Source organism: Neofelis nebulosa, chromosome 4 (genome assembly GCF_028018385.1).
Source record: "Neofelis nebulosa isolate mNeoNeb1 chromosome 4, mNeoNeb1.pri, whole genome shotgun sequence".
Taxonomy (NCBI): Eukaryota; Metazoa; Chordata; class Mammalia; order Carnivora; family Felidae; genus Neofelis; species Neofelis nebulosa.
The window spans coordinates 164,018,370-164,041,575 of NC_080785.1; the positions used below are offsets into that span (position 1 = coordinate 164,018,370).

A 23,206-nucleotide genomic window follows, 5' to 3' on the forward strand; every position below is an offset into this window, starting at 1 on the left:
CACCTGGCAGACCCGAGAGTCATTCACTGCCACCTTTCCCGTGTAAGTGGCAAAGGGCCAGGTGCCAGACCAAGCCTCGAGAAACACGGCCAAATGAAGGACCCAGTTCTGGACTCTGCGTTCACACACGTGCATCACGCTTGACGCCCGGGGCCTCTTTTGCACGGGTGCTGCTGCCTGTGCCCTCAGTGTGACAAGGTGGCCGCCCTTTGCTGGCGCACAGCGGAGCAGGCCGCGAAATTTCAGGTCACATGTGAATCGCGTGTGTGTGTCAGCGTGCAAGGGGTTGAGCGTGCCTCCAAACCCACGAAGTCATCAGCCGATGAATGCGACGAGCAGCCTATGAGGGTGTGAGTGCCCCTGGTGAGGGCCAGGCTATGTGACAGGCAGTGCTCCTGGGACAGAGTCCTGGGGTTCAGATCCCAGCGGGCCTGTTCGTCACGTGGCCTTGGGCAAGGGCCCTGCTGAGCCGCAGCTTCACCGTCTATACCGCACTCCCCCACCCCACCACCCCCCCACCCCCGGTCAGGGTTTCTGAGGGGACTGGGTGAGACTCTGGCACGGGCCCTTGGCACACAGTAGGTGCTGGCTTAGCCTCAAGCCTCCCTCCAGGCCTCCTCCTGACTTTATCAAATGCTGTCCAGCCGGCTGCTGCACTCTGGGGGACGGAAGGCAAGTGGGTCACAGGCGTATGGCCCCCGCGGCGCCGGCTGGGCACACAGCATCCGTCAACCACGGAGAAACTTCTGGCAGGGTGGTGGCTGTGTCTGGGGAGGATTAAAGCGTTGCTCCCCGGCGATCCCGCGCTCTCGCCGCACACGAGCAGGGAAGGTGCGTCTGAGCTCACGTCGGTGCGCGTCGTCGGGGTGTGCCCCTCGAGGGACTTCACACGCATCTGCGGGGGACACACCTGCCGGCTCGGCGAGGTACACACCTTCCTCCCCGAGGACCGAGGGGGGGCGGGGCCGGCCCAGCAGGGCGGGGTCCACGTGGGTGACGCGCGGGGCCACGCCCCCACCTTGGGACAGACCCGGAAGCGGCCGTGGCGCCCCTGGGGGAAGATGGCGCCCTCGGGGCTGAAGGCGGTGGTGGGGGAAAGTGAGTGCGTCTCCCGGGGGACGGGGGCCAGGGGCGCACGAACCCTGGGACTCGGGCGGCGGGGACCCGGCAGCCGGGCTGGGCGTCGAGCCCCTGATCCTCGAGGGGGCGGGCGGGACCTTGGTCCTGCGGGGCGTCTCCGCTCTCCGGTGCCGGAGCGGAACAAAGTTGGGAGGCTGGATTCCGGGGGCTCAAGGGGACCGGGCTAGGGGTGGCCGTAGACAGGCACCAGGGCTCGCACTCCTGGACCCCCTAGGGTGCCGGCAGGGAGAGGGCACAACTGGACGCCCAGACTGCCGCGTCTCTGAGCCTGGCAAAGTCCGGGGGGCTGGACTCTTGGACGGGCCGGGCTGGGTGCGCTGGTCGACGACCCCAGGTGGTGTGAGAGCTCAGGGGACGTGGTCAGGCCGATGCCCAGGCCCAGGGGTGAGGGACCCCGGGTCCCCCACGATCCTCATGCGGCGTGGGGATTCGGGCGACTGGGCCGCGTGGGTCTGGGATCTTGGGAGAGGGGTGGAGGTCTTCCCCTCCCCCACCTCGGGTAGTTCCGGCCTCAGCACCTCCTTCCTGCTCCTTCGGCCCTGTCGGTCCTGATAACAGTGGACATGACCCTGTGGGCAGGCGGGGCCGCCCTGTCCCTTCTCCCTCCTCCCCCCGCTAGGCAGGGCGGACTGTGGCTCAAACCCCAGCACCCCAAGCAACAATCGGAGCCTTCTGCACAGGGGTAATGCGGAGAGGGGAAACCATTGGTTCCATTTTACAGATGAGGGTACTGAGGCTGGAGGTCGGGCGATGGGGTGACCGCAGCTAGGCCCGTCTCAGAGCAGGGAGCCAGGGGTTTTTCAGGGAAACCGATGGAGGTGGGGCGGGGGTCTGGCTGCAACGTCCCCACCCAGAGAACGCGAGGTTGTCGATGGGGAGGCGAGATCCCGGCTCTGGAGGGAGGTGGACCGTATGTGAGCGCTGGCTTCTCAGTTATTTGTTCATCTGACGGGTGTTTATCGAGTGGCCACTTAGCCACTTGGGGCTGCGGGTGCTTAGACTAGTCACTTGTTCTCTCAACGTGTTTCCCTGCCTGTCAACCGGGGGTGACACCAGGGGTGACCTCACAAGACTGAGGACAGAAGTAAACAGGAGTGGAGGTGGAGCCCCAGCCCCGACGCCCAGAAGGCTTGGGGGCTTGTCGGGGCCAGAGAACCCAGCATCCTGAGCCCACCCTACTTCCCCTGCAGAAATTCTGAGCGGAGTCATCCGGAGTGTCAAAAAGGATGGCGAGTGGAAGGTGCGGGGTTGGCAGAATGCCTTGTCCAGACCTCTGTGGGGGGCCCTGACTGTGGGACCCACAAGAACTCCGGGAGGAGGCTGCTGGTCCCTGGGGTGGGGGTGGGGGGAGGGTCTGGGACAGGGTGGGGTTGGGTGGGGGGTCCTGGGTCCTCCCATCCAGCCAGCTCGTGTAGCCGCCGGCCCTGCTCACACTACCCCAGCCCCACTGCAGCCTCTCCTGCCCGCTCCTCTGTCCATCAGCCCGTCTGTCCATCCGTCCGGACAGGTACTCATCATGGACCACCCGAGCATGCGTATCCTGTCTTCTTGCTGCAAGATGTCAGACATCCTGGCTGAGGGCATTACTAGTGAGTGGACACCCCCACCCCAATGCTGCCCAGATGGGACCTAAAGTATTGGATCCCCTAAAATTGTTCAGAACTCCCAAGTGTGCAGCACCCTGCATAGACAGCCCTTCCCCCTCCTTGGTGTGGGAGCCTGTGGCAGGCGGACCTCCAGTGCAGGACTCCCCAGCTGCGACTCCTAAGGGGTCAGCCTCCCTGACTCTGCACCCCCTGTGTGTGGAACCCCGTGTAGGACCCCAGGGTGAACTCAGTGTGAGCCTCTCGGAGCGTGTAACTTTCTGTGGGGGATCCCTGGGAGCCTGGCCGTGAACTGAGACGTGCAGAACCCTGCCCAGTAACTCTTAGCTGTGTGACCCACGGGCAGGTACCTCCCCTTTAGGTGCCCGAGGGAGTACAGCATCTCCTGCCCTAGCATCCAGCCCTCTTGCCCATGTGTCCAACTCTCTCGAGTCCAAGACGCTCCGTGAACCCTGGCCCCAATGCCAATGTCCCTTTCTCTGTTCTACTAGTTGTCGAAGACATTAACAAACGGCGAGAACCCGTCCCCAGTTTGGAGGCCATTTATTTGCTCAGCCCCACAGAGAAGGTGCCTATGCGAGCTAGTGTGTGTGTGTGTGTGCGTGTGTGTGTGTGTGTGTGTGTGTATGTGTACACATGCCTCTGTGCGTGTGTGCGCATGTGTTGGGGGACAGGCAGTGGCTGGGGGGCCGGGGCAGGGGTCCGGAGGGGGGGCAGGGCCAGGCTTGGACAATGTCCTGCCTTCCCCAGTCAGTGCAGGCCCTGATAGCAGACTTCCGGGGGACCCCGACCTTCACCTACAAAGCAGCACACGTCTTCTTCACTGACAGTGAGTGCCACGGGCTGGGGGCCGGGGGGGTGTCGGGGCGTAGAGGCCGCTCTGGCCTCATGCCCCCACTCGCTCACCCCAGCCTGCCCGGAGCCCCTGTTCAGTGAGCTGGGCCGCTCCCGCCTAGCAAAGGTGGTGAAGACACTGAAGGAGATCGACCTGGCCTTCCTCCCCTATGAGGCCCAGGTACAGCCCAAGCTAGTCCAGGGCTGGGGGTGTGGGGAGGGGGGTAGTCCTTGATCAAACGTCCTGGGTTCCCTCAGAAACGGACCCTGAAACAAGGAAAGGGGACATCAGGTCACAAAGGAAACCAACTGCGTTCCTACCACCATGGGCTGCCAAGGGGCAGCATAGAGCACACCTCCGAGGGGTCCTGCCCATGGGGGAGGGGGCTGGGTATGTCTCCGCCTCCTGCCGGCTTTAGTTGGAAGCTGCCCCGGGCCTGTCCCCCGCTCCCCCCCCCCCACCCCCACCAGGGCAGAGCAGAGCAGGGAGAGCAGGGAAGCCGCAGGGGGCGGCGGGTGCTGGAGGCTGCGAGCTGGCCAGGTGTGTGCCCACAGCGGCGGCCCTGGCACCTGTGCCCTCGCAGGTGTTCTCCCTGGACGCCCCCCACAGCACCTACAACCTCTACTGCCCCTTCCGCGCGGGGGAGCGGGCGCGGCAGATCGAGGCCCTGGCCCAGCAGATCGCCACACTGTGCGCCACGCTGCAGGAGTACCCGGCCATCCGCTACCGCAAGTGGGGACCCCAGCCCGAGGCCACCCCCGGCCCTGACCCCATCCCACGTGCCGCCTTGAACCTCACTTTCGACCCCCGTCCCGGTCCTCACCCTCACCCGACTCCCATCCCTAATCCCATCCTTGACCTCCAGCATGTGCCCGGCCCTCCCCATGCCTAAGCCCCCTTGTCTGCCCACCCCACCCCCAGGGGCCCAGAGGACACAGCTCAGCTGGCCCACGCCGTCCTGGCCAAGCTGAATGCCTTCAAGGCGGACACTCCCAGTCTGGGCGAGGTGAGGGGGCGTGCTGGGGAGGTGGGGGTGAAGCCCCAGCCAAGGGCGACGGGGTCAGTGTCCTCATCCCTGCCAAACCCCCTTCCCAGGGCCCTGAAAAAACCCGCTCACAGCTACTAATCGTGGACCGGGCGGCGGACCCTGTGTCCCCTCTGCTGCATGAGCTGACGTTCCAGGCCATGGCCTATGACCTGCTGGACATCCAACAGGACACGTACAGGTGGGCGGACCCCAGAAACACCGTCTGCCCATCACCACCTGGGTCCCTGGCCCTCAGCGAGCCGCCCTGACCCTCTGTGTCCCGCAGGTACGAGACCACAGGGCTGAGTGAGGCCCGCGAGAAAGCCGTGCTGCTGGACGAGGACGATGACCTGTGGGTAGAGCTTCGGCACATGCACATCGCTGACGTGTCCAAGTGCGTGCACGCGGCGGGCGCCCAGGGTGCGGGCCGCTGTGTCCTGTGCTCCCACCCATGTCCCCACTCCCGTCCCCTCCTCCCCGTCGTGGGCCAGGTGCGTAGCCTTTGGCTCTGGGTGAGCCCCCCCACTACGAGCCACTGCTCTCAACCGGGCTCCTCAACGTGGGCTGGCACATGGCCTGGTACAGGGACGCGTGTCCCTTGGCTCCCATCCTCCCGGGCTGTGTGACCCCCCCCCCCCCCAACTGCCGTCAAACCACAGCCTTGGCGCCAGCCCTCAACCTCATCCCTGCCCGCTGTCACCGCCAGGAGGGTCACGGAGCTCCTGAAGACGTTCTGTGAGAGCAAGAGGCTGACCACCGACAAGGTAGGGGCAGGCCTGCGTCGGGATGGGCAGGACAGTGCCCTGCCCCCACAGAGAGGGGCGGGGCCCCAATTTGTTTGCGGGGTCTGGAGTGGGATCTGGGGTGGGCAGGGCGGGGCCTCACGGCCTCCCTGTCCCCAGGCCAACATCAAAGACCTGTCCCACATCCTGAAAAAGATGCCTCAATACCAGAAGGAGCTGAACAAGGTGAGCGCGGGGGCGGGAGAACCTGGCCCCTCCTCCTCTGCCGCCAGACTCCTGGCTGGGTCTCAGTGCCTGTTACCCCCAACTCCCACATCCCCACCCTCCACCCCGCAGTATTCTACGCACCTGCATTTGGCCGACGACTGCATGAAGCACTTCAAGGGTTCGGTGGAGAAGCTGTGCGCTGTGGAGCAGGTGGGCGTGGGCCTGGGGCAGGGGGCGGGGCCTCGAGGAGGCGGGCCTGTCGTGAGGGGGCCGGGTCTGCAGGGGAGGAGCCTTGTAGGGGTGTGGCCTGCGAGAGGGGTGGATCCCGTGCTGAGGCCGGCCTGGCACATGGGTGTGGGCAGGTGCATAGAGAGGTAGGACCCGGGGTTGGGGCCTGAGGAGAGGTGGGGCCTTGTGAGGGGCGGGACCTGTTGATGGACAGGGATGAAATCTTCGGAGACCCGGTAGTAGGATGAAGCGGGTCCCCAGGGTGCTGCCGAGAACCCTGAGGGTGTCCCAGCCCTGGCCCCGCCCCCGGCCCGCAGGACTTGGCCATGGGCTCAGATGCAGAGGGTGAGAAGATCAAGGACGCCATGAAGCTGATCGTGCCCGTGCTGCTGGACGCGGCGGTGCCAGCCTATGACAAGATCCGGGCCCTGTTGCTCTACATCCTTCTGCGGAACGGTGGGCTGGGGGAGGGCCCCCGGACACCCCCGTCCACTGGGGTCTGTAATGATCCTGGGATTGTCTCTACCCCATAATTTCCTTGACCTTGGGCCGCCTCCACTCCCCAAGCACACTGGACCCCGCAGATACCCCTCTCGACCCTGGGAACCCCCCTCCGTTAACCTAGGGGAACTTTGATTGACACGAGGGCTCCACTGACACAGGGACCCCCACATCTATGACTCCTCCGAACTTAGCCCCCTCAACTAATTCCAGAGGTTCCCCCATCTGTCCTCTCTGGGATCTCCATCCAGAATTCTGGGATCCTCCTAGCACCTGCCCCAGTGGCTCCCTCTGTCCTGAGGACCACCCCCCACCCCACCCCAAATGCAGGATGCCCCCATCACAGTCTGGGGACCTCCTTCCGCCACCACCCAGGAGCCCCATGGCCACCTTCTGTCCCCCCCGCCCTCCCCAAGCCGGCCCCCCTCATGAGAATCCCATCTACAGGAGCCCCTTCTTCCCCCGTCCTCTTCCTCCAGGTGTGAGTGAGGAGAATCTGGCCAAGCTGATCCAGCATGCCAACGTGCAGGCACACAGCAGCCTCATCCGGAACCTAGAGCTGCTGGGGGGCACGGTCACCAACCCCGGGGTATGCCGGGAGCAGGCTGTGGGTCAGAGACTGGGCAGGAAGCAAATGTGGGTACGGGGAGGGGGGGTGCCCGTGAGAGTCAGAACCTGGGTCCCGGGGGGCGGAGGGCACATCATCGGGGCCAGGGCACAGGGTTTGGTGTGGCTCTTGGAGGACAGAGAGATCTGTGCAGGATCAGGTCTGGGACCGGCGGGCCCCACAGCTGTCATCAGTCTTGGGTCGCATGATAAGCAGGGCAGCGAGGTGTAGTCAGAACCTTGGCCCCGGTGATGGTATGGGGTGGGGTGTGTGGCCTGAGGCCCTGGTGGGCAGACAGCAGGGTCTCGAGCATTGGGATCAGGGCACACGGTCGACCCCGGTCTCTTGGAGGTCTTGGACGACCTCCCACCCAAAACACACACTCAGCAGCCTCCTGCACCCAGCTGCCTGCCCAGCCGCTCCTGTCTCCCTCTGGCCCTATGTGTCCCCACCTCCCTGACCCTGCCTCCACTGCCGGGGAGGCTCTCGTGTCCCCCTCGCCTGTCCCTCATCCCCCTCCCAGCCCCTGTCTGTCGCCCTGTGCCCACCTCCTGGCTCCCGTTTTCTCATCCCCACCTCCTCTCCTTGTCTTTCTCTCTGCCTCATCGCTTGGTCTCATTTCATCCGTATTTCTCTCTCTCTCTCATTTTCTCTCCTCTCCCTCTCTCCCTTTTCCTTCCCTCTTTCTCCCTCTCCCTGCCCCTTTCTCCTTCTCTCTCTTTCTTCCCTGTCTCTCTGCTCCTCTGTTCCATTTCTCCATCTTTTTCTCCAGCCCTTCCCCCAAGCCAGACGAGCCCCAGCCCCATCTGTGACCCGCCTCCTTCTCCCCCATCCTCCCACTGTCCCACCACTCCCCCCTCCATCCCACCACCACCTGTAGGGCTCTGGGACCTCAAGTCGGCTAGAACGGAGGGAGCGCCTGGAGCCCACCTATCAGTTATCCCGCTGGACCCCAGTCATCAAGGACGTGATGGAGGTACCACTGGTGGGGCCTGACCTCCCCCTGTGCCCCCCCACCCCCGCCAAGTCCTGCCCTTGACTAGGTGGGGGCTCAGTCCTCTTCATGTCATGGTGCTAAGCCTCAGGGCTTAAGGGAATATCCCTCATTACGGGCATCCCTCTGGCATCCGATCTGCTCTGCCAGGGGAGTGTCCCAAGCTGACATCCAAGTAATTGGGACCAGATGGGCACCTCGTGGGGGAGCCCCATTTCCTGTCCAACCGCTGGCTCCTTCCTGTGTCCCCCTCTATTCTCTTCCCCTGCTGCCCCCACCAAAAGTCCCCTTGCTCCCCCTTAACCCTCCCCACCACCTGGCCCTGCCCATCCTGGGGGCGCAAAACAGCAACAACAAAAAGGACCAGGCCAAGGGGCCTGCCTCCTGCCTGCTGTTCCTCTGGAACCTGGTACCTCTCCCCACTCAGGGGCCCAGCAGGCCTCCCCCTCCCATCCTTATGGACTCTGGAGCCTGGACTCCTGGGTCCCCAAGGAACTGCAGATACAGACTTCTGGGTCCCCAAAGGCTAGAGATACAGATGGGGGCTCCTGTCTGCCAGGATCTTGGCCCCTGAACAAACCCGGGGGAGGGGGGCTCCAGACCCCAGGCCCCATCACCTGAGGCTCCCTCTGTGGCCCCCAGGATGCCGTGGAGGACCGGCTGGACAGAAAGCTGTGGCCCTTTGTGTCCGACCCTGCCCCCACCTCCAGCTCCCAGGCTGCAGTCAGGTGAGGGCCCCAGGGGACACCCCCCCACCCCCGCCCATGTTAGCTGAGGGTTGTGAGGGCGGGCGGAGAGTCTCCTGCCCGGAGACTGACCTCTGCCCTCCTCCCCCTGCACAGTGCCCGCTTCGGCCACTGGCACAAGAACAAGGCCGGTTTGGAGGCACGGGCGGGGCCCCGGCTCATCATCTATGTCATGGGCGGCGTGGCCATGTCAGAGATGAGGGCCGCCTATGAGGTGACCAGGGCCACCGATGGCAAGTGGGAGGTGCTCATTGGTGAGCAGCCGGGACTGGGGTCCCTGGGTGCTGGGGCTGGTCTCCTAGGTGCCTTGGAGGAAGCGGGGGGGCTGACAGCTGGACTCCTAGCTGGGTCCCCAAAGTCTGGAGCCCACGCAGGGCTTGAATCTGCCTATATCCTGAGCTTCCCCGGGGGCTGGCGCCGGGGCTGGGCCTCCCAGGGAGGGGGTCACCTGCGAGCCAGACCCCCATGTTTCTAAGGACCCCTGTGTCCTCAGAATCAGAGGCTGCTTTCCCAAGGACCTCAGCTGGGGGTCCTGAGACTGCCTCCCCCCCACCCCAACCCTCCCTTACTGTCCAGGCTCCTCACACATCCTCACTCCAACCCGCTTCCTGGATGACCTCAAGACGCTGGACCAGAAGCTGGAGGACATTGCCCTGCCCTGACCCGCTCCCCCTCCCCCTCCCCTTCCAGAGAAATAAAATCCTCCCTTCTCTCTGCCAGCCAGTGCCCACCTCGCCTTCTTTCCGAGGGAGCCGTATTGGGCCAGCCTCCCGTGGGCCCACCTCCCTGACCTGTGTCTCAGGACCCAGGACCCAGGACTCATCCCGCCAGATGGCATCTTAAGCCGGGGCCAAGGTTAAGGATTGGGCTCGGTTTGAACACTGGCTCCTTGGCCGACCCGCTGGCTTCTCCGTGCATCCAAAAATCGGGGCCAGTGACGGCAGCAGCTTTGCAGAGGAGATAAGCGATGGTGCCAGAAAGCTGATAGCAAAACAGTGTGACAGCTGCTGTTCCTCCACTGTCACTAGAGTTATCTTGGTGGCTCTGATGGGACTCTTAGTGTTATTAAGCAGAACGGAACCTGCATCCTGCCCCCCCCACCCCCCGCCCCCCGGGAACTGTCTTCCTGAGACCTGGAGCCGTACAAGGCTTGGGGGCTTCTCCAGCTCCTGGGATCAGAGTCGTCTTCGGTGGGAGGACAGGCACACAGCAAACCGTGCCCGCTTCCCACCCCAGAGTTAGAACTCTGCTCATCGTCCTCCCCCCGCCTGGGGTGTTCAGAGGGTACACGAGTGTGACAGGGCCACCATACCCAAGTACCACATTCTGGGTGACTTGAACACCAGAAATGTATTCTCTCGCGGTTCTGGAGGCTGGAAGTCCGAGGTCAAGGTGGCGGCTGAGGCCTCGCACCTTGACAAGTAGACGCCTGGATGTCATCTTCTCCCTGTGTCTTCACATGGTTATTCACCTGCTTGTCTGTGTCCTAATCTCTTATAAGGACACCGGTCATATTGGATTAAGGCCCACCCTAATGACCTCATTTTAACCTAATTATCCCGTAAAAGACTCCGTCTCCAAATGCAGTCACATTCTGAGGTTCTGGGGGTTAGGACTTCAACATGAAGTTTGGGCGGATACAATTCAGCCCGTAACACTCGGCCGAAAGGAGAAACGGGTCTCACAGCGTGAATAGGACACATGGCGACCGTTCTCTCTGGGGCACAGATGCAGAGCCAGGTGGACAGCAAGCAGAGGGGGCTGTGGGAGCCCAGAGGATACCCTAATCCACCCAGTCTGGGGGCAGTCAAGAAGGGCTTCCTGGAGGAAGGGGAAGTCTGAGTTGAGAATGGAAGGAGGAGTCAGGAGCACCTGGGTGGCTCAGTCAGTTCAGCGTCTGACTTCGGCTCAGGTTGTGATCTCGCGGGTCGTGGGTTTGAGCCCTGCATCGGGCTCTCTGCTGTCAGTGCGGAGCCCGCTTGGGATCCTCTGTCCAGCCCCCGCCCCCCCCCCCCGCCCCTCCCCTACTCACACTCTCAAAAGTAAACACACACACACAAAAAAAAGGAGTCAGGGAAGGGAGGGAGGGAGGGCACCTGGACACAAAGGCAAGACATTGAGACGGAGCAAAAGAGATATTAAGGGGTAATAAAATCTGAGAGCCACACGGGGCCTCTGGGGGCCCAGGGTGAGGATCTGGCCTCTGCTGGTGCAGTGGGAAACCACAGAAGGGATGTGAGCCAGGACAGGTGGGGACCGCATCTAATGCTGGTGAAGAGGTTCCGCTGGGAGGGGTGCCAGGGGAGGGGGTCTGGGTGGGTGGGTACAGCGCCCCCCAGTGGAGCGTTGCTTATTTCCATTCTATCACCTCGGGATGTGGCCCGTCCAAGACTGGGACCGGGAAGGCATGGGCAGAGGCAGGACGCACAGGAAGCTTCCTTACCAGTCCTGGAGGACGTGGCCCTGGTTTAAGCCCCCCTATCCTTTTGAGAATTCGGGGAAATCTAAGGACATTTTTTTCCCCAGAGAAAATCGCACACGCAGTTTTGCAGGTGGGGCCTTGGAGAAGCGCTGAACACTCTGACCCCGCAATTCTACTTCTAGGATTTACACGAAACTCCCACCAGGGCGGGAAGATGCACAGGGTCCGTCGAGGGCGTGGGGTGCGGGGTGGCGGTGAGACGCCCGCCCTGGAGGCCCGGATCCCCGCCAGGCCTCGGCAGGGAAGCCTTTTAACTGGCCGAGCCGGAGTGGGAGGGAGATAGTTTCACAGTTTAATATTTAAACTCGCTTTCCGGGGGGGGGGGGGGGGGGGGGGGGGAAGGGGGGGAAGTCGCTTAAGCAGGTGAGCGCTGCGAGCACCAGGGGGCGCTGTGGCCCAATTTTTCGGTTTCTTCACACTTTCCAGTCTGCGCCTGGAGTTTGGGTGGCCCTGGCTGGAAACGACAAGAAGTAAGCCAGAGGTGACTCCGTGCTTCCCCGCAGCAACAAAACTGTTGCTTACACCGGCCTCTGCCCCTTATTTGTACCTGGGAGATGTTGTAACGTCTCCGACTTAAGGACATTTTGATTCAAACAAATATTCACAGACCCCTCTGGGCCACAGCAGCCAGCAGTGTCAGGCCCTGACCATGTCGCAGGCATCATGCCAAGCCCTCTGCAGGCATTACTCAGACTTCTCAAAACCTTCCTATGGGAATACGATCCAACCTCCCTCTCTCTGCTTTAACAAGGTCCCTCCGTGACTCCACTGGCTCCCTCAGCCACAGCAAGGCTGGACTTGCTGCTGTCTCTCAAACACACCACGCTCTTCCAGCCACAGGGCCTTTGCACCTGCTGTTCTCTTTGCCTACAGTGCTCTTTCCCCCAATCTCCATATCCCTCCCTCCTTCTCGTTTTAGCTCAAATGTCACAGTGCCTTATCTCCTCAGGACATTTATCCCAACTAGGACATTTTGGGGTTGTCTTCCTGTCCTGGGGAATGGCCCCCATTCTGGATTTGGCTGGCTGCTTCTTCGTGACCCTATGCAACTTGTTCCTTAGCGTCTGTCCCCACCATCCCCACCGTGCGGTTTCCTCGGTCAACAGGTGGTGAGCACCATAGCCTAGATCAGCTTAAGCTGTAGATGAGAATCCTCTCTCCCTGGTGGAGTTGGATACTTGTACCTTCTCAGGGGATCCATAATGTCATGATGCTTCAATTGATCTGTGGGTTGGGGGGAGTGGGGCATATGCCCCCTTGTCCGCACCAGTTCTCCCCATAAAGGTGTTAGTTGCTATCAAGTCTAAACGCCTGGACCCATGATTTCTTGAGGCTTATTTCCAACCTTATTAATCCTTCCACTGGAATTAGCTGGGATCCTTCTCAAATGACCTTTCCCTCCACAACTAGTTGGACATAGAAAGCCACAGAAAGTAACAACCTGATACATTGTCTTCGGTATTCTCCCCAGGAGCCCCAGGAGGCAGCAGGATCTGAGTTTATCAGGGAGGTCTGGGGTGGAGACCATGTGATGGACGGTCACATTGTAAGCAACTAGGAAGAATCCAGGAAACTCTGGCTGTGGTAATAATGATCATCATCATAATACATTATTGATACAATATTATTATTATTTAACACTCTAATGGGGACCAGCCCTGGGCAGGCTAAGAAGGAGGGCCCCACAAAGGGAGCAAAAAAGGATTTCTCAGGCTAACATCAGCGCTTTGGAGGGTCCGAGGGCCTGCCCCAGAAGAAGTGAGGACTAAGGTTCTCAGCATCAGGAATGCACCGAGTGGGAGTTCTCCACCCTTGCCGTGCCCTGGGGCCTCTTCTAGAATAATACCTCATCTAAGTCATACAAGGAGGGGAAAGGTTTGTGGTCTCGAACTTGCTCAATTTACAGCAAACGTGAAGCTCCAGGGCTCGCTGGAGCTGCCAGCTGGGCAGGAGGGGTGTGGCCAAATGGGGACAGGCAGGACCCCCGCAGAGGAAGGGGCAGAGGAAAGAGTGCCCCACGCCTTCACCTTCCTTGGTAGGAAGGGGCTCCGTGGCCCCAGCACAGGAACGGGAAGTGAGTGTGACTCAGTGAGCCAAGGAAACCTCCAGACAGGGAGGAACATCAAAGGAGAATGTCTGTTCCACGGGAGCCCAGACAGCGAGGAGGCGAGGCGAGCTTCCCTTTTCTGTTGTTCTAAAGTTACTCAAAATCTTAAAACGCAAGTTAACCAACAGCTGCCAAGAATATTGTGAAAAGGCATCGAGAGTGAAGAAATTGTCTTGTGAGTGGGAAGTTTCTGCTCCAGCGGGGGCCAGAGACGGACGGAGTCATCAGGGCTGGGGTGCCGGTGGGGACAGGACAGGACGGGGAGGTCCCGGCTGGGGCTCTGCCCCACCCCCCACCCCCTGCCTCTAGTGACCACAGTGCTTTTTGAGAGCACTCAGAGCCTCAATCCCTGTCGGCGGCTGGGGAAATTCTGGGAAAATAATGGAATAATGGTAAGGAAAGGCAACACGTACGAAGCAGTCACTCTGTGTGGTGCCCCATTCTGGATGGTTCTGCAGATCCATGTGAAGCCTCGCTTAGCGAGTCAGAAGGAGCAAGACAAACACTGTATGGTTTCCCTCATGTGTGGACTCTCTCTCCCTCCAACTTTACTGAAATGTAATTGACATATAACACGGTATAAATGTAAGGTGTACAAGGTAGTGATTTGATATATGGATGTATTGCAAAATGACTTCTGTAATAGGTTACTTAACACATCCAACCCCACACATAGTTACCGTGTGTGAATGTGTGTGTGTGCGTGTGTGCACGTGTGTGGTGAGAACTTTTACAAATCTATTCTCTTCTAAGGCAGTTTGCAGCACTGAGCCTGCTTGGGATTCTCTCTCTCCCTCTCTCCGCCCCTCCCCCCTCAGAAAAAATAAACAAACTTAAAAGAATACATATACAATACAGTAATGTTAACTGTAGTCCCCAGAATTCATTCATCTTCTAGATGGACGTTTGGACCTTTTGACAACCTTAACCTTCACCCCTCCCCCCGAACCGCCTTGACAACCACCTATCTGTTCTTTTTTTCTATGAGTTTTTTTTTTTTTAAGATTGTTGAATGGGGGACACGTGGGTGGCTCAGTCGGTTAAGCATCTGACTTCGGCTCAGGGCATGATCTCACAGGTTCGCGAGTTCGAGTCTCGCCCTGGGCTCTCTGCTGTCAGCACAGAGCCCACTCCGGATCCTCTGTTCCCCCTCTCGAAAATAAACAAACATTAAAAAAAAAAAAAAAACCACCTTCCTAGAGAATGGGACACTATTTACTGCACTTTATTACCCTCCTCTGTTTACTTTGGTAAACTATCCACCATCCAGATGAGCGTATGACATTTATGCAAGATAGCAGGAGGCGTTTTCCACAGCCATAGGGTGCCAGGAAAAGGTAAAATGGTTTAGGACTTTCTGTGACCTGATTACAGCTGTCAAGGAATTTTCTGTATTTTTAGGACTTTTGGAGGACCTTGCAAAACGATCATCTTTCACAGCCCCAGAGTCGATGAGCATAATGAAACTAACATTTCAGTTGCTTTTCCTTATAAGAGCTATTTTAGGGACGCCTGGGCGGTTTAGTCTGTGAAGCGTCTGACTTCAGCTCAGGTCATGATCTTGTGGTTCATGGGTTCAAGCCCCGCATTGGAATCTCAGCTGTCAGCGCTGAGCCCACTTCAGATCCTCTGTCTCCCTCTTTCTGCCACTCCCCCACTCTCTCTCAGTCTCTGTCTCTCTGTCAAAAATAAATAAGCACTAAAAAAAAAAAAAAAAAGATTGAAGGGCGCCCGGGGTGCTCAGTTGGTTAAGCATCCAACTTTGGCTCAGGTCATGATCTCACGGTCTGTGAGTTCGAGCCCCATGTCAGGTTCTGTGCTGACCGCTCAGAGCCTGGAGCCCGCTTCGGATTCTGTGTCTCCCTCTCTCCCTGCCCCTCCCCTGCTCTGTCTCTCTCTCTCTCTCTCTCTCAAAAATAAATATTAAAAACAATTAAAAAAATTAATATGTGAAATCTAAAAAAGCCAGGCTGGATGGAGGCAGTTTCTACAAAACTCTTTCTATCCCCCTGACTTTGCTCTCCATGAACCCCCTCCCTGGTCCATGTACCACGCTCCCCATGGTTGGGGTGGGAACATGCCCCAAAGGGAAGATTTTGGCATTGGGCAAATCTGAGCCTGAAATCTCCCCTTTGAAAGTGATCGACTTCACCCAGGTGGGTTTTCCCATTTTGGAAAACTGCACATGGCTGCTTGGAGAACTGGAAAGGCGGTCGTAGGGAGCGCGGGAGGCCATGGTGGAGGCGGGGTGTGGAGGCTCCGGCCAGATGAGACCTCCCCTCTATTCCCTTATATTCATATTCCTCAGCTGAAGGGGGGGGGGTGCAGGTTGCTCTGTAATCACCCCATTTTTTGATTACTCTGCATGAGTAGGAATATAGGGGACATTTATTTTATAAACTTCTGTATTCTTGGAATTCCTTTTATTTTTTTAAATTTTTTAATTCCAAAAAATTTTTCATTTTTATTTTTGAGACAGGGAGAGACAGAGCATGAGCGGGGGTGGGGCAGAGAGAGAGGGAGACACAGAATCCGAAGCAGGCTCTGGGCTCTGAGCTGTCAGCACAGAGCCCGACGCGGGGCTCGAACTCACGGAGTGAGAGATCATGACCTAAGCAGAAGTCGGACACTCAACCAACTGAGCCACCCAGGCGCCCCTTCTGTCATTTAACAGAAAAAGAAAAGCTGTAGGAATATTCTCTTTTTTTTCTTATTATTTTTAAAAAATTTTACAGAGAGAGAGAGCTCGAGCAAGAGGGGGAGTGGGAGGGAGAGAGAGAATCTTAAGCAGGCTCCGCACTCAGCACAGAGCCTGACACGGGGCTCGATCTCACGACCCTGAGATCATGACCTGAGCCAAAATCAAGAGTCAGACACTTAACCGACTGAGCCGCCCAGGGGCCCCTACCCTTCTTTTTATTTTTTTAAGGAAAGTGGGGACAACTTGCTGTGTGACCTCAGGCAAATCACTTAGCCTCTCTGAGCCTCAACAACCCCTTTTGTCGAGATAATAACCTCATCTACCTGACAGGATGGTGGTCACATGTGTAAATTTCTCCACCAACAGTAGATGGGATCACCTCAGAGCTCCCTGAGGAGCCTCCACGATGGAAAATATTCCGCAAGGAGGCAACAGGCCCAAGGAACCGAGCCAGGGACGCTGAGAGGCGGGAGTAGGTCTCTGCAAAGGAAAATCTCAGGGAGTTAACACTGGAAAACTCCACGATCTTTACCACCCGGCCTCCAGACTCTCTCTGTTCCTTGCCCCAGGGGACAGCCTGGCCTGGTCAGCTCCTGCCAGAGACCACAGCTTATCGTCTCCAAACCTGTGCTGTTTGCTGGCTGCTGCTTAGACTCCCCCTTCTGCCCTGCAGACTCCCCGCCCGCCCCACCCCTCCCCCACCAGGTCAGAAGTGTTTATAAATGAAGCCAGGCTCGCCAGCTCTCGCTTAAAGAAATCGGGCAGCGTTCCGAGGCTTTTACTTTCCTGTCATTCATGCGGGACAGGAAGCAAGTGTCAATGATTCTTTCCTGATTTGGCTCAGCCACCTGTCAGCTCAGCTCTGTCACCAGAACAGCAAGCTGTCTGTTGCCCAGGGAGGCGAGAAACCAACCGGAAGCTCATGTTGCTTCTAGAGGTCAGTTCCCCAGGCTCCGTGCCTGCAAAGCAATCCTTCAAGGGCACATGTACAGTAACCGAGGCGAGCACAAGCCGCTAACAGTTGTGAATATTTCCAGGATCTGCTGCACCACACAGGAGAACCAGTTGTACGGGGCACAAAAATCCTCTCTGTCTGCAGTAGACTTCAGGACACAGGTTTCCTTCAGATTGTTGGGAAACTCCTTTTTTTCCAACCATCATTTAAGTTAGAAGACTTTGGTGTTGGGGGCGCCTGGGTGGCTTAGTCGGTTAAGCGTCCGACTTCAGCTCGGGTCATGATCTCATGGCTTGTGAGTTTGAGCCCCACATCGGGCTCTGGGCTGACAGCTCGGAGCCCGGAGCCTGCTTCGGATTCTATGTCTCCCTCTCTCTGCCCCTCCCCTGCTCACACTCTGTCTCTGTCTCTCTCTCAACAATAAATATTAAAAGAAAAAAGCATTTGGTATTGATAATCACACAGCTCTATGCGTTTGTGGAAACTCATAGACCTCAGTAAAAAGGATGAATTTTACTTTATGTAAATTACACCTTCTTTTTCAAAGAGACAATACTTGGGAAAAACAAAACATTCGTGCTGCCTGCGGGTATATATGTTTGTCAAAATGCATCCAACTGAATGCTTAAGATAGATGTGGTTTATTTAACGAAAATCATCCCTCAATAAAGTGTGTGATTGCCATACTATACATTTTAAAGGCCTGGCTCTGGAATTTTATTTGATAGCATTTGATGCAAAATCGAGGCCGCTAGAACTCAGTTTCATTGATAGAAATCTGGGGGGTGGGTACAAAGGGGTGGCTTGGTCACTTAAGTGTCTGACTCTTGATTTGGGCTCTCTCCTCCTCTCTCTCTGCCTCTCCCCCTCTTGAGTTCTCTCTGTCGTTCCCTATCAAAATAAATAGATAAACTTAAAAAAAGGAAGTCAGGGATAATGAAAACATTTTCTCTTTTTTTAAGATTTTTTTTTAACGTTTATTTTTGAGAGACAAGAGAGACAGCATGAGTGTTTGTGTGTGGGCGGGGGGGTTGGGCAGAGAGAGAGGGACACACAGAATCCGAAGCAGGCTCTGGGCTCTGAGCTGTCAGCCCAGAGCTCGACGCGAGCCTGACACGTGGCTCAAACTCACAGACCCAGAGATCATGACCTGAGCTGAAGTCGGACACTTAACCAACTGAGTCATCCAGGCACTTCTATTTTCTTTCTTTCTTTCTTTCTTTTTTAATATTTATTTATTTTGAGAGGGAGAGAGAGAGAGAAAGAGAGCCCATGCATGAGTGGGGGAAGGGTGGGGAGAGAGGAAGAATCCCAAGCAGGCTCCGTGCTATTAGCATAGAGTCTGGTGAGGGACTCATCCCATGAACCTTGAGATCACGACCTGAGCCTAAACCAAGAGTCAGATGCTCAGTCCACCGAGCCACCCAGGTGCCCCTTTTCTTTTTCTTTTTTTTTTTTAACTTTGCCTTTTTGTAGTAATCTCTACACCCCACGTGGGGCTGGAACACACAGCCCAGAGATCAAAAGTCGAATGCTCTTCCGACTGAGCCAGCCAAGCATCCCGAAAATATTTTATTTTTCTTTAAAGACAATGAAAAGGCCTGTGGCCCTTTCCTGTTACTTAACTAAGGGTTTTCAAACTAAGATTCCAAAGAATCCTAGGGGTTCCTCATACTCCCCCTGCTTTTCTCCCAACCTGAAGTCAGAGCTGCTACTTCTGTGCCCCTCAAAAGCTTTTACCCGAAAAGTTCTGAGACCAAAGGGTTTGAAGAACCAGAACTCTCAAACGATGACTTTTGCTGCCTCCTGAGTCACCCTTGTGCCCAAACTGTGTCTGTCCCTTCAAGGAAGGGAGCCTGTGACATTGCTTATCCCAGCCAGGCTCTCTGCCTTCCTGCCCCCCTAGTTTTCTTTCAGTTCCTCAAAACTGGTGCATCCTGTCCTTCCCCAGGGCCTTGGGACATGCTGTTCCTTCCACCCAGAAAGCCCTCTCTCACTGGTTCTTTTGCTTAACTTGTCTCATCCTCTGATTTCTTCTCAGCCATCTCTTCCTCCACAAACCCTCCCTGGATTCTTCCACCGGGGAAGAATGTTCTTCTTCTTCTTTTTTAAGTTTATTTATTTTGAAAGGGGGAGAGGAGGGGCAGAGGGAGGGAGAGCGAATCCTGCATTGTCAGTGCCGCGTCCGATGCGGGGCTCAAACCCATGAACCGTGGCATCATGACCTGAGCCGAAATCAAGAGTCAGACGCTCAACCAGCTGAGCCACCCAGGCGTCCCTTGGGTGGGACATTCTAATGTCAGAAGTTCTCCCAGAACCGGGTTCCTGTCCTTCAGGGCACAAGTGACTGGTGGGGGTTGAGGCTGGCTGAGCACTCTCTTGGTGTCTGTCTTCTTCCGACAGGGCAAAGTGCAGGGCGGGGTGGGGGGGGAGGGGTGTCCCCTTGCTCCCCACCACACACACGTGCATAGCGTCACATCTGGCACATAGTAGGTGCTCAATAAGCATTGCCTATACTTTGGCTCGTGTACACGGCTGTTTTTACACAGGGATTTCACACACACCTATCACTTTCACCAAAATACGACATACAGAAAGACACGGGTGCGGATCTGAGCGTAAGCTCAAATTTTTCACTCCGTTCCCAGAAACCCTCCATCTGCCCTTTTCTCATCAGACTCCCCAGGAAACTTCCATCCTCCAACAGCATAGATTCGTTGTGCTTTTTTTTTTTTTTTCCTTTCTTCTTTTTTTGGTCCTTTTGGGTTTTTTTAATGTATATTTTTCGAATTTATTTTTTCAATTTTTTTAATGTTTATTTATTTCTGAGACAGAGATAGAGCATGAGTGGGGGAGGGGCAGAGACAGAGGGAGGCACAGGATCTGAAGCAGGCTCCAGGCTCCGAGCTGTCAGCACAGAGCCGGGCCGGGGCTCGAACTCACGAACAGTGAGATCATGCCCTGAGCCGAAGTCGGTCGCTCAACTGGCTGAGCCACCCAGGCCCCCCTCAAATTTATTTTTGAGAGAGATCGTGTGAACAGGGGAGGGACAAAGAGAGAGGGAGACAGAGAATCCCAAGCAGGCTCCGTGCTGTTAGCACAGAGCCCCACGTGGGGCTTACACCCATGAACCGTGAAATTTTGACCTGAGCCAAAACCAAGAGTTGGACACTCAACCAACTAAGCCACCCAGGCACCCATTTTTGGTCCTTTTTAGTATATGAATTTGTGTGGTATATTCTTTTTTGGGTCTGGATTGTTTTTACTTTTTACTTTTTTTTTTTAATGTTTATTTTTGAGAGACAGAACATGAGCGGGGGAGGGGCAGAGACAGAGGGAGACACAGAATCTGAAACAGGCTCCAGGCTCTGAGCTGTCAGCACAGAGCAAGGCTCGAACCCATGGGCTGTGAGATCATGACCTGAGCCGAAGTCGAATGCTTAGTTAACCAGCTGAGCCACCCAGGCGCCCCTGGCCTAGATTCTTTTGCTCACAATTATAATGGTGAGAATCTTCCAGACTATTGCATATAGCTGCAAACGATACAGTGTGATCTCTCATTCATACTCATTTCTGTTGACCCGGGGTGGGCAATTTTTTTTTTTTTTTCCTGTAAAGGACCAGATATAGCCAGGTTCACCTCTGTAGGCCATATAGTCAGTCTCTGTCACAACCTCTCAACTCTGCCACTGACCTAGGAAAAGCAGCCTTAGATAATCTATAAAATAGTGGCCATGGCCACGTTCCAAGAATGCTTTATTTATGGGCGCTGGGATTTGAATTTCATATACGTTTCATATGTCACTAAGGATTACATTTTTTCCCCCCAACGATTTAAAAATGTAAAAACTCTTTGGCAGCTCCCCAAAGAGTTAAACATAGAATTGCCATATGATCCAGCAATCCCACTCCGGGGTATATACCCAAGAAACCTGAAAGCAGGGATTCAGAGATGTTTATACACCAATGATTACAGAGGCATCATTCCCGACACCCAATAGGTGGAAACAATGCACACGACAACTAACAGAAGAATGGATAAACACAAGATGGCCTGTCCATACAGAGGAATATTAGCCATAAAAAGGAATGAGGTTCTGGGGCGCCTGGGTGGCTGGATCAGTTAAGCGTCTGACTTCAGCTCAGGTTATAATCTCACGGTTCGTGAGTTCGAGCGCCCAGTCGGGCTCTGTGCTGACAGCTCAGAGCCTGGAGCCTGCTTCGAATTCTGCGTCTCTCTCTCTTTGCTCCTACGCTCACGCTCTGTCTCTCTCGCCCTGAAAAAATAATAATTAAAAAAAAAAAAAAAACCAAAAAAACCCAAAAACGTAAAACCATGCTTAACTCCTGGGCTGCACAGAAATAGACAGTGGGCCAGATTTGTCCCATGGGCTGTCGTTTGTCACCATCTGTTGCGGATCGTTCCATTGAAGGAAAATAAACCATGAATGTATCCATTCCATTGTTGATGGGCATCCGGGTATGAACCTCCTATGCAGTTCACACACGGGGAGGTTATTTTGGCCTCGCCTGCACTCCCCACCCCTGCATGCAAACTCCCAGCGTCTGGAACCAGGGCTTCTGGAATCATGCCCCAGGCACTACCTCCTGGACCAGCCCCAGCCCGGATGTGACAAGGGGGGGCTCTTGAATGGGGAAACTGTGGCAGGGGGGAGGGGGGCAGGGCTTCCCACCCCTAGGCCCCTGGAGTCTGGCCTGGGGGCTTCCTCTTGGCCCCGGATGTGGGATGGGAGGGTCAGGGGGCCAAGAAACTTTGCCAAGACAGGAAGCTCCACATTCAGAAGCTTTAAAGAGGGACATGTGGCAGGGGCACGAAATCAGTGTCTGAGATCTGGCCTGCTGAGTCCATCCAGAGGGTAAGTGACGGCTGCCCAGAGCCCAGCCCTGGCTCAGCCCAGAGCCCCAGCCGGAGGGGGCCATGGCGAAGCGGGGACTCCAGCCGCGTCCCCCACAGGGACCCAGGGTTCCATATCCCTCCTGCTCTGTAGGCCCCATCCTCCCCGGACCCAGCTGTGGGTGTCTTGGTCCCCTCTTGCAGTGCCTGCGGAATGAAGGCTCTTCCCCTCCTCCTCCTCCCTGTCCTGGGGCTGCTGGTGTGTGGCAGGTCTCTGTGTCCAGTGGAGGAAGCCATCAATGAGAAGATCCAGGACGGCACCCGCTCAAGTGAGGACCCTCAGCAGGGGCCTCAGAAACCCCTCTAACTCCTGACATAGAGCCACCATGAAGCCAGCCCCAACCAGAACCAAACCTCACCCCCAGACCCGACCCAACCGCAGCCCCCATGCAGCTCGGCCTTCAGCAGAAGCCCCAAATCCTCCTTCCTCTAAAACACTCATGGGAGCCTGGGAGGCGGTGAGCTGCCCGCCCACAGCTCTCGCTCTCCACCAGGGCCCCGACCACCTGGGCCCTCCTCCAAAGAGCTTTCCAGACCCCCTGGGCGGGTCTCCAAACCACCCCGGCAGCATGAAAGTGGGGCAGGGGCAGCTTGGTCTCATTCGGTCCCTTCTTCTCCCACAGTCCTTGAGACAATAAGGACCATCGGCCTGAGCTGCCGAACGGTCACCTCCAGGGGTGACTTGGCCACCTGCCCCTTAGGTGAGTACAGAAGTCCTTTGTCCAGGCTCTCAGTTATATTCCCAGTACCCCGTACCCCCTCCCCCTAAGACCAGCCTCTATTTCTTTCCCTTTAAAGGTTTCTTTATTTTGAGAGAGACAGAGGAAGGGAGGGGCAGAGAGAGAGGGAGACAGAGGATCCCAAGCAGGCTCCAGGCTCAGCAGGAGCCGAACGCGAAGCTCGATCCCACAACCCTGGGATCCCGAGCTGAGTCCGAGGTTTAACCAGCTGAGCCCCCCAGGCGCCCCCAGCCTCGGTTGCTCGAGTCCACTTCCCTGGAGTCCTGGTCTGCAGCCCCGGCCCTCCCCGCGCCCCCGCTCCGGGACCGCATTTCCTTAGGACCCTGGAGAGTCCAGGCCCCCCAGCCGCCCGCCTCCCTGCCGCGAGCACTGCGGCCCCCATTCCCAGGTGTTGGAGCCTCCAGCCCCCTCCGACCCCCAGGCCCGTAGCCTCCGGCTCGGGGCCAAGCTCCCTCCCCTCTCGCCCGCAGGCTTCGCCGTCACCGCCTGCACTTGTGGCTCCGCCTGCGGCTCGTGGGACGTGCGCGCCGAGACCACCTGCCACTGCCAGTGCGCGGGCATGGACTGGACGGGGGCTCGCTGCTGTCGCGTGCAGGCCCCCGCCTGAGGTCGCCCGAGCGCGGCTCGGGCTGGGGGGCGTGGCCAGGCCTCAGAGGGGCGGGGACGGGCCTCAG

General features: G+C 57.2%; 2 protein-coding genes and 1 long non-coding RNA gene across 7 annotated transcripts; 2 read left to right on the plus strand and 1 right to left on the minus strand.

The window, feature by feature from the left end:
- Positions 1 to 983: 983 nt before the first annotated feature.
- STXBP2 (syntaxin binding protein 2) lies at positions 984 to 9,351 on the plus strand. Of its 4 annotated transcripts, none has more exons than XM_058728137.1 (19): positions 985 to 1,098; positions 2,331 to 2,380; positions 2,623 to 2,729; positions 3,236 to 3,312; positions 3,495 to 3,573; positions 3,656 to 3,759; positions 4,163 to 4,311; positions 4,501 to 4,585; positions 4,675 to 4,805; positions 4,893 to 5,000; positions 5,313 to 5,370; positions 5,509 to 5,574; positions 5,686 to 5,766; positions 6,102 to 6,240; positions 6,765 to 6,874; positions 7,773 to 7,868; positions 8,529 to 8,614; positions 8,729 to 8,886; positions 9,209 to 9,351. In XM_058728137.1, the coding sequence occupies exons 2-19, from the start codon at positions 2,367 to 2,369 to the stop codon at positions 9,292 to 9,294; spliced, it is 1,734 nt and encodes a 577-aa protein (XP_058584120.1). In that variant the 5' UTR covers positions 985 to 1,098; positions 2,331 to 2,366; the 3' UTR covers positions 9,295 to 9,351. The 4 variants fall into 4 exon arrangements, with proteins under 4 accessions (XP_058584122.1, XP_058584120.1, XP_058584119.1 ...); XM_058728136.1 differs by having other exon boundaries at positions 2,648 to 2,729; XM_058728138.1 differs by lacking the exon at positions 8,729 to 8,886 and having other exon boundaries at positions 2,648 to 2,729.
- A 2,111-nt stretch (positions 9,352 to 11,462) lies between these two features.
- LOC131508510 (uncharacterized) lies at positions 11,463 to 14,095 on the minus strand. Its single transcript, XR_009260033.1, has 3 exons — positions 13,635 to 14,095; positions 12,556 to 12,668; positions 11,463 to 11,568 (listed from the first exon to the last, which is right to left on the minus strand). It is a non-coding gene; the product is annotated as an uncharacterized LOC131508510 (long non-coding RNA).
- A 7,485-nt stretch (positions 14,096 to 21,580) lies between these two features.
- On the plus strand, positions 21,581 to 23,173 carry RETN (resistin). 2 transcript variants are annotated; one of them, XM_058728140.1, is made up of 4 exons: positions 21,581 to 21,754; positions 21,937 to 22,061; positions 22,416 to 22,493; positions 23,003 to 23,173. In XM_058728140.1, exons 1-4 carry the CDS (start codon positions 21,618 to 21,620, stop codon positions 23,137 to 23,139), a joined length of 477 nt encoding a protein of 158 aa, XP_058584123.1. In that variant the 5' UTR covers positions 21,581 to 21,617; the 3' UTR covers positions 23,140 to 23,173. The 2 variants fall into 2 exon arrangements, with proteins under 2 accessions (XP_058584123.1, XP_058584124.1); XM_058728141.1 differs by having other exon boundaries at positions 21,640 to 21,754; positions 21,887 to 22,061.
- The last annotated feature ends 33 nt before the right edge of the window (positions 23,174 to 23,206 follow it).